This window comes from Manis pentadactyla, chromosome 4 (genome assembly GCF_030020395.1).
Source record: "Manis pentadactyla isolate mManPen7 chromosome 4, mManPen7.hap1, whole genome shotgun sequence".
In the NCBI taxonomy this organism is placed as follows: domain Eukaryota; kingdom Metazoa; phylum Chordata; class Mammalia; order Pholidota; family Manidae; genus Manis; species Manis pentadactyla.
The window spans coordinates 80,877,950-80,893,671 of NC_080022.1; the positions used below are offsets into that span (position 1 = coordinate 80,877,950).

A 15,722-nucleotide genomic window follows, 5' to 3' on the forward strand; every position below is an offset into this window, starting at 1 on the left:
CACTTACCCTTGCCCACCAATTCCCAAAAGGTGAGTTCCCAGAGGCTGTGACACCCCAGTGTGGTGCAACTCACACATAGCCACACATAGCCGAAAGAGGAGCAGGTTTCAAACATTAAGGTGTTTTGTGTTTTTTGTGTTTTTTTGTGTTTTTTGTGTTTTTTGTTAATGATAAATAACTCACCTTCACCACCAAGCCAATAGGACTCTTGTAGAAGGAAGAACCAAGGAAGTGGGGTGCCATAGTCCCCTAGAAATAGACAGGTAAGTAAAGAGAAAAAGCCTTAGTAGTCCTGCCTTACCACAATTTTATAAGATTTAGAATTAATCTATCTGAACCTCAAATTAAACAGATATTCCAGCTCTTGTATAAGCATATATAGCTATCCACGGACCACCACGGAGACAATTCCTTCCAACATGTTTTAATTCAAGTTCTTGTGTTTTGGATGAAACCAGCAACACTAAGACTGGTGATTTTGGTTCACACTAGTTTTCCGAGAAAACATTTTATTGAAGAATTTAATCATGCTCTTTTCCAACAGTTACTAGATAATGATGATTATTAATCACTAGCCTTTGTTGGGTGCCATGTGTCAGGCATTACTGTAAGAGTTTTCCATGTGCTACATAATTTAATCCTCAAAACAAACCTGAAAGACAGGTAGTATTAGTATTCTTGTGGACAAGGAAACTGAGGCACACCAGATTCGAATCATCTGCCCAAGGTCACAGCTAATTAAATAGACAGGAAGATGGGGGTTATCTGGTTCTGATACCACTGATCTTAACCACCTCATTCTACTGGACCCATTTGGGTTTCAAGAAAAAGGTTCCCAAATTTCTAGTCCAGTTCTCTTAGCAGGCATTGCTCCTGATAAGACGTTGATTTTGTTAAAACAGTTTTTGTTTATTTAATAGTTATCCTGTGTTTCATGGCCACTGCTAGACTGTACACACCTCAAGGGCAAACCTGGGGCTGTTTTTTGCATCCTTCTTTTCCCAGAAACTGGTGCTGAGCCTAACATATAGGCACTGCTCAGCAAACAGTTGTTGAACATATTAAAACTTCAGTTTGGTTAAAATAAAGCTCTTGAATTATGCACAAATTTCAATTTCAATCCAATTTATTTTCACTTATTCTATTTCCTTCTAATGGCCCAGTGAGACAGAAAATCTGAGGCTGAGCAAGTTCAAATGTGTTGCTCAAAGTCACCACTTTGGATTGAATTGTGTTCCCCCACACCTCAAAAAAGGATATGCTGAGGTCTGAGGTCTGAATACAAAATAGTGCTTGATCTTTGTCTCCAGTTCCTATCACAGAGCTCCTAAACCTTTGGAATTTCCAGAGTGATAGGAATGTCTTTTGTTAATCCTAATGAGCCCCTTTCTCAACCACACCTGAGTTTATGCTAATGAAGTGGACTCAGGGTGGGGCCCCTAGATAAGTTCAAGATGGGACTGTGCGCCAGAAAGACTACTACGATTGAAAAGAGTATGGCAACTTTCAGCCCCACCACCCTGTACTCCAGGGAGGGGAGGGGGCTGGATACTGGGTTACAAAACTGTCAAACAATTAGATTCAGGGAGTCTCCAGATTGGAAGCTCGCATCAGGATGCCAGGAGGCTGGTGCACCTGGAGAGGGTATGGAAGCTCCTCCTGTACTTCACCCATGCATCTCTTCCATTTGGCTGTTTCTGAACTGTACTCTTTATCATAAAGCTGTAATTGTAAGGGGACCACTTTCCTGAGTTCTGTGGGTTGTTCTAGGGAATTACTGAAACTGCGCAGGGCTGCTGAGAACAGTTGACAAAAGTGTGAGTAGGCTATTCATTGTATTTGCATCTGACATCTGAAGGGGGAGCAGCCTTGTGGGCCCAAGCCTAGGGTCTGTGCTAATTCTGGGTAGTTACTGTCAGAATGAAATCCAGTTGTTGGATGCCAGTAAATGTCAGAGAATCGGTCAATTTGGAAAGAGCAACACACTTGGTATCAGAAAAATAAAAAGGCCCCGAGTCTTAATCCCTGGTGTTTCAGAATGTGGCCTTGCTTGAAAATAGAGTCATTGCTGATATGATTAAACTGAGATGAAGTCCCCCTGGAGTAGAGTGGGCCCCTAATCCAATATGACTGGCATCCTTGTAAGAAGATGGCCCTGGGAGTGCAGACACTCCCAGGGAGGATGCCATGTGAACACGGAGCCCTGGAGTCATGCGTCTGCAATCTGAAAATGCCAAAGATTGCTCAAAACCTCCAGAAACTAGGAAGGGGCAAGGAAGGATCGCTCTCCTACAGGTTTCAGAGGGAGCATGGCCCTGCCAACACCTTGATTTGGGGTTTCTAGCCTCCAGAACTGTGACAAATAAACTTGTGTTGTTTAAGGCCACTCAGTTTGTGGTGCGTTGCTCTGGCAGCCCCAGGAAGCTAATCTAGTCCCACAGCTGGGATCCAAACCCAGGCCTCCTGACCCAGCCTGGTGATCTGTCTCTTATTCCAGGATTGCTGTCCATGGATTCCTGCCAACAAAGGCTGCTCCAAGACAATCTGAGTTGTTTCTCTCCAGGGACCAGGCCCAGCATCCCTCGCCCTTACCTGCTCCAGCCACAGCACAGAGCGGCTGTTGGTCAACTTAGAGACCACTTAGGTGGAGGAAGGATTTCTCTAGCTACCAGGAAACACTTATTTGAAGGAAAATTAATTTCTACAAAGCAAACACAAAACTGTGCAAACAGCCAATTTTGTTTTAAGAGTTGATTTTCCACCTTCAGATGAATCAGATATTTACTTAGTGTCCACCAAAAGTGAGGCATTTTTCTGGGCACCGAGACTGTAACACGGAACAAAACAGCCTGTGGGCATCCTCTCATGGGCCCATATTCTACTAAGAGTAGAGAGTTAATAAACATATACAGATACATGTCATGTCAGATGGTGATGACTGAAAAATTAAGTAGTATCAGGGAACAGGAGCACTGAAGGAATATTATTTATATAGGGATAGGTATGTGGATATTTTCAGTCTGGAAAGATCCCAGTGACAAGGTGGCATATGAAGGCCTGAACGAAGTAAGGAAGCAAGCCTGCAGATGTAGGGAAGGGTATAGAACATGCTCTGGACAGTGAGAACAGCAGGTGCAAAGGTCCTGTGGAGGAAATGTACTCTGTGCATTGAAGAGCAGTCAGTAGGAGACTGGTATGGTTGGAGCAGAGAGACATGTAGGAGAAGGAAGGACATGAGATGGGGAAGACAGTTGGAGGCTGATAATGAAGCATCTTGTAGGTTGGGTTTAGGATGTAGGATTTTACTCTGAACAAGTTACTGGAGGGATTTGAACAGTAGGCTGATACCATCTGACCTAGATTCTGAAAGGATCCTCTGAATCTAATGTGGAGAACAGACTGGTAGGAGATGATGGTGGAAGGAAGCTTGGACTGGGAAGGTAGTGGTAGAGCTGATGACAGATCAAATTCTGGATCTGTTTCTAAAGTGGAGCCAACAGCATTCACTGCTCCTGGATCAAGTATCAGATGCTGGTTCTGAGAGTCAACTCAGATTGAAAGAATTTAGAAAGGATGAGATTAAAACTAGATGAAAGTAGAGGGCTGCAGATCTGAAGAACCCATTTGCCTTTACCTTATGGAGATTGAGCCTTACCTGGAAACACCTGGTCAAGGTACCAGGCAAGCAGGCCATACAGAGCAGCATCGAGGAGCATCATCTTCACTGACATCAGGAAACTGAAGTCATCCCCTTCCACGGGACTCTTCCCGATATTGCTCCACTGCAGCCCCAGGCCTTGCTCCTCAAAGCGAACCAGGTACTCAGTGCCAAATCCCATTGCCACAGGAGACAGCAGGCTCTGCAGCAGGGCAAAGAGGGCACACGAGAGGAGCAGAGGGTCTTTTACCTGAGCCAACAGCACCCATAAGGTAGAGAGGACAGCCACATGAGTGTCTCCATGTGTCCGGGGGAAGGCCACCCCAGGGAGGGATTAAGGAAGTCTTCCCTCAAGAAGAGAATCCTGGGAATGCTACTCAGGCCTCAGGGACCCCTGCCCAATACCCACCAGGCCACCTCTCACTTGTTCAACGGAACACAGCTGTGTAATGGGGCAGACAAACACCACGTGGCTAACATGCCAGAGGAACAAAGGTCCTCATGTTCACCTTCCTACCTTTTCTCCCTTCTGCCTTTTTCTTAAGATCACTCAGTTTTTGACAGAGCAAAGAAACTAACTTGAGCTGCTTTGTGAGAATCCCACTAGGAGTGTCCACAGAGCCACCAGTGTCCTAGGGCAGGCTAGCGGGCCAGGCAGGAGACGGCCCCATGACCTCCTAAGGACTGTCAGAGAGACCAGAAAAATCTCAGATTGTACCTATGATGACCTTTTCCCATATCCAGACTGGAGACAATCATTTTCTCTGTGGGGAGACACATTGACTGAATAGGTAGCATGCAAAAGGAAGTCTGAAGAGGAAGTTCCCCAGCTGTGTCCCCACGTGTGGTCCCTGTCATGTCAAAAAGCACATAACCACATACATAGGGATGGATTATTCCCATTTCCTCTGCTCAGAAGGCCTCTCTCTAGTTTGCAGGACCCAGGGTGGGTTCAAAATATCTCTCTGCAGAAGGAAAACTCTCTAGCTATATGTTTACAAAAAACATTTAAAAAATCTCATCCAAGCTCTGGTCCACGCAGCTGCCAGAACTACAGCTTTCCGGTGGATCCACACACCCAGGACGCTAGCTGTGGCCTCAAAGTACCAACCATTTACCCAGTAGACCAAGGTGGCTCAGCTCTGCTCACAGGCTGAGACAGACATACGGATTTCTTGTTACTAGCCCACTGTGATCATTTTAGAAAGCTGGGTACTACAAATAGCAGCAATTAGTTTCTTATTTAACATGAGAAATAAAAGGCAGATGCTCTGGCAGCTCTGAGGCCAAATAAGCTGGTGTTGTGAGAACCACATAGACCTCAGATCTTTCCCCAGTGAGAAGCAGGTGGCAGTCCTTTCTGGACCCTATAGCACAGACAACCGAGGACCAGGAGATTCTGGAGGACAAGGGAAAATACACCCTATGTGGTTTGGAAGCTGTTTAATTTGGTTAATGAGAGGGTGGAAATGACCCATTTGGAAACAATTAGAGAAAAAGACAGGGCTGTTAGTTTGGGAATTGAGAACTAAGAGGTCTCTCAGGCAATCAAAAGTCAACTTCTGGAGTCTTCTGGCAGCAGGGCTTGGTTTTTAACTGGCTTATTTCGGCTCCACTCTCTATGTACACTGGTGGAGCATGATAAAGACACTTGTAGAATTACCTCAATTCACGTCCTTTTGGAGAAAAACTAAAACTTTCAATTCATGGGAACATCTTTCTGGACAGAACACATAGGGAACAAGCTCCCTCTCTTCTAAATCTTCTCAGATGTTGGGAAAATAAAACTGAGTGAAATGGGCCTGGCTGTTCTGTTATGGATACACAAAGGGGTTGAGCTGGTTTGAATTGAACTGGTTTTCAATTATTTCCCAGGCCAGACTAATCAAGCAGTTTGGTGAGGAGGAATTCTTAGGTTGCTCAGGGTGAAGACTGCTCCCACATCTTTAAACCTTACATAATTTTGAGCCACAAGGCAAGGGGGATCCCCTCAAAGGGTGGGACGGTCCTCTAGAACTGCAAGAGACCCCTTGGAGAAAATGTATCATCTGCTTACCACAGCCATCTTCAGGTCGGCTGTCATTCGATCCTGCCAGGCGAAGCAGAGAATGTGTGGCAGGTAGAGGGTGAAGTAGATGACACCACTGCAGGCTGCTGCAAGGCTGGCTTTGGAAAAGAAGGTGCTGAGCAGGAAGCACTGCATGATTGTAGCAGTGGAGAAAGCCAACAGGAACAGGAAGAGGATGAACGGATCGCTGTAATGAAGGATTCTTCCATGCTGAAACCAAAGAGAACACTTGAGTCATTCCACCCATGTCCAGGGGCACTGAGGTCTCAGGAGGTGACCTCTGTGCAGTGATTCAGGGCCTTCAGAAGCTCTCTGCCCCAGAGGGGTCTCTCCCACCAGCTTACCGTTTGTGTCTGAATTTCCACATTCAAGACTCAATGCATTGAGTTCCTTTAATCCCTATGAAAGCCACGTTCCCTAGGAGGGTAACACATTAGGCTGCCTATCAGTACCTACTAATTATTAAGTATTAACTAAGAAAATCCTTGGTAGGAAGGGGATAGTGTGGAGCAATGAGCCCAGAGCAAGGGAGGAAGATTTGCTGTAACAGAGGGTAGGGGTGGTGGAGGTGTTTTGGAGCATCAACAGCTCTGGGATGTAGTGAGTACATGAAGAACAAAAGAGGGTGGTGGAAGACCACCCAAAAAACTGTAGCACATTGCTTGGGGCCTGGCCTGCTGACCCAATCATTTGTACTTGTATTCTAAGATTTGCCATTTTCATATTGGTGAAAATGTCAGTAATTAATTCAAATTATTTGGAAGTGGATTAATCTTCGCCATCCACTAATATCCTACAAATATATTTCATAAACTTGTGGGCAAGATTCCCTATATTTCCCATTAACTAATGAGTCAATCACTTTGGCTATGTAGAAAAAAAGACTAAATTAGCAATTTTCACTAAGTGACCTGCTGTCCAATTACATTATAGGATAAACTGAGATGTTCAAATTTATCAGGCCTTCTTGGTTCTCCTTTACTATTGATACCCTGTGAGGGTTTGTACCCATTACATATAACTCCAAATACATGTCCTCTTGTTTTTTTCTCAGCAACATAAATGTATAAATAGGTTCATCTCTTGAATGGGTTCTGATCAATTGGTGGTGGTGCTCTGAAGCACTGGGTTCTTCTCAATAAAGAGACCATTTAGCAACATCTATTATGGGCATGTGAAAACTGAGTGGAACAAATGTGCCATTTATCTGTTATTGCTACATTCTCCTTTATTCACATTTTCCTGCCTGGCAGGCACTGACAGAACAGATTGAAAAAAATAGAATAAAACAAATGGCAAAGAAGGGTGGAAGAGGGCCATGCTTAACTAGCACCAAACTCTGAGGAATGCTAAACAAAAGTCAAAATTAGGACTAAGAATTCCTGATTTTGTGTTTTAAAACACCCTGAAAAGCTCACATCTTTTCTTTAACCACATGCAACTTGGTAAAAGGAAGTCCACAGCTGAACATGTAGCTTTTGGCTGTAAGAACTTTAAGATGATTGTTGCTATTCTTAGAAGAGTGAAATCAATTTCTTAGCTCAAAGTAAAGTCCTACAAACCTCTGGGGCTGTATAATTTCTCATTGACTTGAGACAGAGATGAAAGTCACTTGGCTGAACCCACAGTTTCACTGGCCTTGGCCTCCTTTAATGACTACTTTTCTCTTTTGTTCCTAATAGCTTGGAAAACAGTGGAACCTTCCCATTGTCCCAGCTTCCAGCTTTTTTCCTGCAAAGCCGAGGTGGGACGGAAGGATAAGGGAAAGATGGGAGTGGCATGCTAAGGAAGCTCCTATTTTGGTGGGGAAAGCTCTGTTTCCGTCATCTCTGGAACAATGTTCTGGTTCCCACAAGGAGAAACCCCTTTGTGCAAGAAACTCTTGATGAACATTCTTTGCCTCACGTCCTAAAAGCTTTGAAGTCCTACTGCCCATTCTTAGGAAAGCAGATCTCAATGTCACTTATTAGCACCAGGTCTCAGGCCATTGCAAAATGTCACGCTTGTTTATGTGTTTTGCACAAGTCAGATGCTTATGAATTTTGGCTCCTGTTTGATCTGAGGACACAAAATGTCTTGGTAGTGGGGAAAAGGAGCAGACTGAAGGATGGGATGAGACAAGGGCCCCTACAGGAAGGCAGAGAGCTCAGCTTCTCCCCTCATCTCTGTGGAGCTCTGGGACTCTGCAACTTAAGGGCCACTTCTGGATAGGGCCAGGTTGTTTGAGCAGAATAACTGCTCTGTCAGCTTTGGCTTTGATAGGGCTCTACCACTGGTGTGGTTAAGGCCACGACCCAGCTCACTGGATCTCAGGACAACACTTAAAACTTAGTACAGACTTAGCATGTTATCCTGCCAAGAGAGAGGGCAGGATTTGGTTTAACTGGATATGTGTTGTTGGACAGGATGTGTGATGGAACACTCTTGGATCAAGTAGACACCAGGTACAGTCCAGTGTGGGATAGGACACACCTAGTCAGTCTGTGAGCCAGCACACATATAGTCTAGTGCAGAGGTGCACTCAATATGGTGATGGTTAAGAGGCAGAACAAGCTTGATGACACTATATCAGGAGGTTGCAAAGCCCAAAGTCTAAAGCTTATACCAAATGCTATCAAACATATATAAAAAACTACCTAAATTTATATGCTTATTATTTAACAAGCACAAAAGGTCATCTAATGTGGAGGAATTAAAAATGAAGGGTAACTGTATTATGAAATAATGTTTTATTTCCAAGTCTAGCTTATTAGGCACTGCAAGTTTGCAGAGGATAGACCTATGCATGCTGTCTGCAGCTATAAAAACTCCTCTCACTGAGAAAGAATGGATTCCAGATTCTATCCTTTAAAAGGGAGAGGTCTGAGAGATTTTTTAGGCAGCAGAATGTTCTTTGGTCAAGCCACGGATGGTTGACCATGATGGTAATTAATAAACAGTCCAGGTCTCCTCCTGTAATACACTGAAAATGCTCTCCATGTTCCAACCCTAGCCAGTGGTTGGGACAGTAATCCCAGGAAAACACTCTTTGAACTTACTTTTTTCTGTGTTTGGAAAGACAGAACCCTTTGTACATACAATCACCCTGTGCTGGGCTCTGCTAATAGCAGCTTCTCAAGATGGTCCTTGGGATGGGGCTGGATAATCTATGTAGACTGTAGCTCCCTGGGCAGGAAGTGGGAGAAGGGAAGACACTATGACACACTGGCTTTTTGGGGGAGACTCTGTCTGAGCATTTCCACTTTGGCTTGAATGGCGGGGCAGCTAAGATGTCATGCTATTCTTGGTGGACAGATGACTAATGTAGGCACAAGTTCGCTTACGGGGAGAAAGGTGGGATAAAAAAAACTATTCAAGATTTTCTGGGCTTTCTCCATCTGGCTTACCGTGATGAATATGGTTAGGAGGAAGATGCTCACTGACATGATAGAGAAGCTGTCCAAAAACCAGGTGCACCAAATCACTGCATTGGAAACACCCTGACTTTTCAAGGTCTCCTTCAGTCTCAACTCCTTCTCCAAGACGATGCTCTTTACAGTCATGGAGACAGAGTAGATCCAGGCCAACACCATGAAGATAGGGAAACAGCGGTTCAGAATGATCATAAAACTGGAACAAGAGGAGAAAAGCAAATTAGTAGAATGTTCTGTACCTGCTAGCGGTGCAGTAAATGTTTGTTAAATGAATGTGTTGAGAACAAAGCCCAGGCAAAAGGAAAGGCAGAAAATCACTCCTGGGCATTCAGTGGCCTTGAATCTTTTCAAACATTGCACTTTGTCCTGAAGGATTAATTTTTCTTTAGAGCAAGATGGTAGCTTTTTGGACAGCCCAGATGAATGCTCTGTAAATAAAATGTGTAAATAAAATTGTATTATGTATGTTACACAGTGTAGACCTTCTTAAAAGATCTCACAGGAAAAAAACTACAGATCTGATGGTGTGGGATGTGGCTGGAATGGACAGATACATACTGACTGACAGTGAAGTCCGAGAAGGTGGACCACAAACAGGGAACTGGTGGTGGTGAGGTCAGTAGTGAGGCTCCCTGAGGTGGGTGGCAAGTACGGCAGGGTCTACCCTGGAGGATCATACCCTAGTTGTGCAGGAAGAGGCCCCAAATAGCCAATCAGTGTGGCATTTTATGAAGGCAACTGACCACCAATGAATCAGTCAGTGATCCAATCACCGCTGACTCTACCAGCCATGTACCAGTGGATATCCCTTCCAGCAAGCAGGGGAGATTTGATATTTTGGAATTACTTTATTATGAACTTTATACATGTTCCCCTGCACTTGATATGCCAGTAAAGCCTTTGGGATTATTATCTATTGAAAACTGTTGGGTGTCACCAGAGGAGCCCAGTTCCAACGTGGGAGGGTTTCACTCAAGATGGCCTTGGGGAGAGAACCATAAATTCATACGGCTGCACTTCTGGGACCTGTCGCCAGAGGGCTCTCCCTCACGGGAGGGCCAGAGTCCCGCTGCTTCCTGACTGTCTACCCAGCTGCCCTGCCAGCCGCTCCCATCCTGATCCTCAAAGTGGAATTGGTTTTTTTGCCTCTGGCTCTTCTTCCCATACCTGCCTATTGCCCAAACCCAAACTGACTGCAGAATGGCCACCACTGTTACCTCTGTGGTCTTTTGTAGGCCACGAAGGGAGAACTGATTGGACTCGGGTGTTGAGAGAGGGCTTCCTGCGCCCATATTAGGCTTTATTTTACTTTGCTGCCAGCTGGCAATTTGCCTCTTCCTTTCTTCGGGCTGTACATGATTCTGTCCTCCCTAAACCCTACAGACACAAGACACACTACGATGAACTTCTCAGTGTTTTTCTAGGAGTTGCATCCCTGAGCCAACTGTAGGCCTTTGCTGCTGTCCTGGGAATATTTCTGCCCCCAAGCACCATGGTAAATGAGCCCTCCCAGCCCCTCTTCTTCTCTGTCCCCCTACCACCCACCAAATGCACGTTCAGAAAACAGTAGGTAGCTGGCTAGTTTGCTCCTGGCCAGCAAACGCATTGGCCTGGGGACGGAGTGGGCAGGGAGGGAAGGCCGGAGCTCATCCAGCACATTCCTCTGCCTTTTCATTAAGCGTCCATCATGGGAATGTTAATTAGGGAAAGAGCTGCATTATTCCGGGGCTCCTAGGAACCGGACCTACTTGCGATGCAGGGTCCTAATTTGCTGGTTTGGCAATCATTGGGCAAACACTGACAGAACTCTTCCGCATGCCAAACATACTACGCAGTGGAAATTTTAAAAGCTTTTGTCCCCTCCCCCAACCTCTTCCATCGCTTTAATTTTCACCTTTCCTTTTCCACCCACACCAACTCCTTTCTCTCTGCCACCTCACTGGCCCACCTGGCCTGGCCTGGAGCCTCGGAGAAGCAGGCTCCTCAGAGCTCCATCCTCCACAAGCTAGCCCCAGTCGCCTGGTTTCTCTCCAAAGAGATTGAAGCCCCACCTCAGCAACCCAATTAGCTTGTCTGGATAGGGGATTGGGAGTCCCCGACTCACGAGTCATCCACGAAGCAGGGGTAAGGCATCTGCTGGAGATAGATTCCAACTGGAACTTCAGCCTGAGCCTGACTCCTTGTGATGCCCTGTTCAACCATGTCCTGCAAATAGGCAAACCCTCCCCAGATGTATCGGAAATCTTCCACGGGATCAGCTCTGGGACCAGAATCCCAGTACCTAAGAAGGAACCAGAGGGAGGGACAAAGGATGTGAACAGGAATAGACAGCTGACACCTCACAAGCACGAGGTGACTCAGAACTCACTCCCCTGACACCTTACCCCTAACCTTTTCCAAACTGATTCTATGTTCTAGTTCACAGTTTAAATCTCAGTCATGAATATCACCCACAACATGTCTTGTAATTGCCTTCATTCAAGGACTCTACATTGAGCTTTATTTCCTCTCATTTAACTTAATTTTATTGATTTCTAAGCTGAGTCCAGTCTCAGTCCCTTATTCTATACCAAATATGATTTCCCAGTGACTTTGGAGAAACTCCATTTGCAGAATCTCTATGTGAAGATAATTCAGTACCTAGAGGTTTCCATCTCCAAATTGTACAAAGGCCAGGCAGGGACAAATGCTGAATTGCAGGGGTAAGGTAGGGTAGCTGAGCTCTTCCTGTCTTACCAACTAATAGGGCCAACTAATTAGCTTATTTCTTTGATACCAAAGTGTTTCTATGCCTTTCCCAGTAACCTTCCTACCCCTGCACCCACCCTGTCAGGAGGAGGTGGTTGGCCTGAGCCCAGAGGAGCCCCCTCTCCTTGCCTCATACATCCCTGGGTTGCCCAGGGCCTTCTGAGAGTGACTGAAGAATCACCTGTCCTTGATCTTATTGGTTTTCTCCACCACATCTATATCCATCCGGATCTTGTACTTCACGTGGGGTGGTAGGGAGCTGGTCCAGGGGTACATGTCAGGAAACACCACACCAGCCCAGAACCTGTTTTCCTCCAGCAGAGACAGGGCTCGTTGGGTGAGCTGAATTTCATCATCATAGCTTTCAAACTTATCCAGGATCAAACACTGCAATTAGTCACAGAAGTTGAGAGAATTTGAGGAACACCAGCAGCAAAGACTGGACTACACGAAAAGGCAGAGGATGAGGGCTGCTGCCCCTGGGGTGGGCCAAAGGCAAGGAGACCTAGAAACTTACTGTTTGCTTAACTCCAGGGTCTGGTGTTAATTTTCCAGTATGTCTAGATTTGGGGGTGAAAGGGGGCTTAGAAATGCTGACTTGCTCTTCCCTGCAGATTTAGTGAGGGCCACACTATCCAGCTGTCCAAGGCAGTCCAAACATGCAAGTTGTCAAAATGACAAAAACACTCACAGCTCTCACTGCCCAGCATGGGGAGTCTGAGGGAGTGGGGTCACATTGGAGACAGGCTGCTTTGAAGATCAGAAAGCCTACTGATAAAAGAGCTCTAAAGAGAGAGAGAAACAGTCCTGGCAGTGAACCTTCCTGCCTCTGCAAACACACAAGGACGGCCAGCTGAGGGAAGGACAAGGAGGAAAAAAGAAAATCATGGAGCCAAAATGATTGAGTCAGAGAAATCATTTCCAGTTACATTGTTATGACAGGTAATGTGGGTGGAGGAGGAATTTCCTAATGTATCTTTTTTCTCCCCCTGGAATAGAAAAAAATCAATACCCACTGAAGAGCAAAACTAAGAATTTCTTCTAATTTGAATATCGGGGTTGTCTACTTTTATAGATTTGTTAAAGCATTGTATTGTACTCAGATCTATTTTTTCCTTAACCTATTGTTCCTATAATAGACTTGGGTTATTGTGTTGATGTTTCTTTCTTAGACTGTAATTCACAAGAGGTCAGATGGCCTTGTCTTGATTAATTTGTTCACCAAATACTTACTGAAAATCTGCAATGGGCCAGAGCCTGCTGGGCTCCAGGGATACAAGGAGGAAAGATGAAATCTCTTCCTGAAAGAAGCTCAAGATCTAATGAGGGAGTGAGTTGGGGTAAACCAACAATCATAATGTAGAACGATCAGATTCTGATGAAAGCACGCCCGGTGTGCTCTGAGAGCCCAGCAGAGCAATGTAGGTGGGTCTGCCTGGAGAGGTCTGGGACAGCTGCCGGGAGGAAGAGCCTTCTAAGTTGGATGAAGATAAGCAGGAATTACCCAAGGGAAGAAACCAGGGGAAAGGTCAGCTCAGGCATAGGGAACAATACATGGGTTGTCTGGAGACCTGCAAGAATAGAGCAGGGGTTCCCAACCTTGGCTGTGCTTTAGAGCCACCGGGGAGCTTTCCGGCTCCACACCAGTGAAATCAGATTCTGAACAGGCAGGGCCAGGGCAAGGGCATTTTGTCCAACGCTCGCCAGGCGGATCCAGTAGACAGAGAAGTGCATAGTGACCAGAGGTGAGCGGTGAGAGATGAGTGCTAGGAGGGGGGCGGGGACTTGCAGGGGGGCGGCCCAACTGAGGGCTTTCCTGGTACATGGGGCTTTCTGTGCTGACCGCCAGAAGTGTTCCCGACAAACCTTAAAAAGCCGTAAGGAACCGCTGGGGCTTTAAGCAGGGGTATGCCACGTGGGATCAGACATGTTACTGAAAGATCACTGGTGGGGGGAAGCAGGAAGCCTGGCTAGAGGCTGTTGATGTAACAGGCCTAAAGGAGCACTATAACTCCCATGCAGAGCCTGTGAATTACCAAGAATCCTCATTTTACTGAACAGGAAACAACTCAAGGAGAGCCTCCTGAGCCTGCGCAGCTAGAAAGTGGCAGGTCCCGGACTCCCTCCCCACTTTCCAGCTCCAGGCCCTGACTCCTTTCCCCGCATCAGGAGCCACAGGTACAGCCTGGTCAGCAGGTCGTCCATGTGCTACACAGTTATTATTTATCTTCACTCTGTAGCCCAGGCAATTTAGGCTCAACGAGGCTAGTAACTTCCCCAAAGTGGTAGAGTAGGTGTCAAATTCTAGTTCATTTGACCCCACAACTTACCTGAGAAGTCAAGAAGGCAGAAAGGTGGACAGATTGGAAGCACCTGACCAGAGGCCAAGCTCTCGCTGCGCACCGGTAAGAAGCAGGCAAGCCCAACTCATTCTCCAAACCCCTCGTGCTGAAACGTATCCGGGGTGGTGGGGGCAGAGGGTGACCCAGAAGTTCCCCTGTTGGTACTGAGGAGGAGCTGAATTTGAACCACAAAGTGCCACAAAGCCACCCTCCTTGGGTCTTCTGAACTAGACTGCCCTGCCTTGGGCTCCACATCCTAGAGTGGGTCCCATGTAATGTTCTCAGTGGTCTAGATAAAAAGAAGGAAACCGTTGGCTTGCCAGCTGATACGGGAAAAAGAACACTGTCAATGAGAAAATCTAGAGGGCCAAGGCTCAAGGACACCATGCTAAGATAGTCATTTTGAAAGGAAACAGAATTGGCGCAATCACAATATAGGTAGGTCACAAGGAAGGCAGTACAGCATGGAGAAGACAAGTAGTGACTCTATAGCATCTTACTTCGTTGATGGACGGTGACCGCAATGGGGGGGTGAGGACTTGATAACATGGGCGAAGGTGTAACTGTGATGTTGTTCATGGGACACCTTCATAAGATTGTATATCAATGATACTTTAATAGTAAAAAAAAAAGGATATAGAATTGGTATTTCTTTAACACCAGTAAGTATAGTCACACATCATAGACTTGAAGGAAATGGAAATTTTTCTTTAATCAGCTATTGTTTTGCAAACAGGGATTGCCCAGCCTACACTGGCCAGTCTTTTAATGAGGTGAAGGACCTATGTACCTCATAATGCCAAAGGTCCTCAGTGAATGTTCATTTTTTTCTGGACAGAAATAACCTGGGGTTTGCTATTTCTATGATTTTTTTGTCTTTTCTCTTTTTGTGAGGAATCACCACAGTCCAGACCAAGGGCTTGGCTCCTGGTTTTTGTCAGCACTTAACTTGACAACACTTTGGGGACAGAAAATTGGTAGCCTGCTGCTTGGGTAAGGAGGCATCAAAACTGAAATTCTAGAGCACATTAAAAAAAAATAAAGAAAGAAACACATTTAAGTTTCCTTTAGGGAAACCCTGATGTTCTACAAAGATGGGTAAAAAAATAATGTCATCTTAAAAATCAGTTTGGCAAGTGTAGGACTGCACATATAGACTTTTAGTATTGACAATTAGAGTCAACTTAAAATGAAACTTCTAAAATGAAAAACAGCATTCTTTGGAGTTTCTTTTAGCTTTGACACATCGTGACACACACAGACAACATATTCGGCTGATTCATTCACAGCATCCCAGAGCATTTGGACAGCAGGAGTCATAGAGCTCTTGTGGCCTGGTGTCCATGCTTTCTGGTGGGGAAACCAGCGTGAGAGGGGAAGAGCCTTGCCGAAGACCAACAAATGTCAGAAGCAGAATCCGAATCCATGTCTTCAAGTGTCAAGCCAGAGAGCAGTGCTGTTCCCACATGTTGCCTAAGAGTGACCCACACTC

At 45.6% G+C, this 15,722-nt stretch overlaps 1 protein-coding gene across 1 annotated transcript in view; it reads right to left on the bottom strand.

Moving 5' to 3' along the window:
- Nucleotides 1-15,722, bottom strand: part of ABCA4 (ATP binding cassette subfamily A member 4) — a 129,434-nt gene that overhangs the window by 60,880 nt on the left and 52,832 nt on the right. Inside the window, 6 exon segments of the mRNA XM_057499461.1 lie at nucleotides 185-250; nucleotides 3,657-3,861; nucleotides 5,716-5,937; nucleotides 9,114-9,336; nucleotides 11,245-11,421; nucleotides 12,070-12,275. Coding sequence (XP_057355444.1) covers nucleotides 185-250; nucleotides 3,657-3,861; nucleotides 5,716-5,937; nucleotides 9,114-9,336; nucleotides 11,245-11,421; nucleotides 12,070-12,275 — 1,099 coding nt within the window.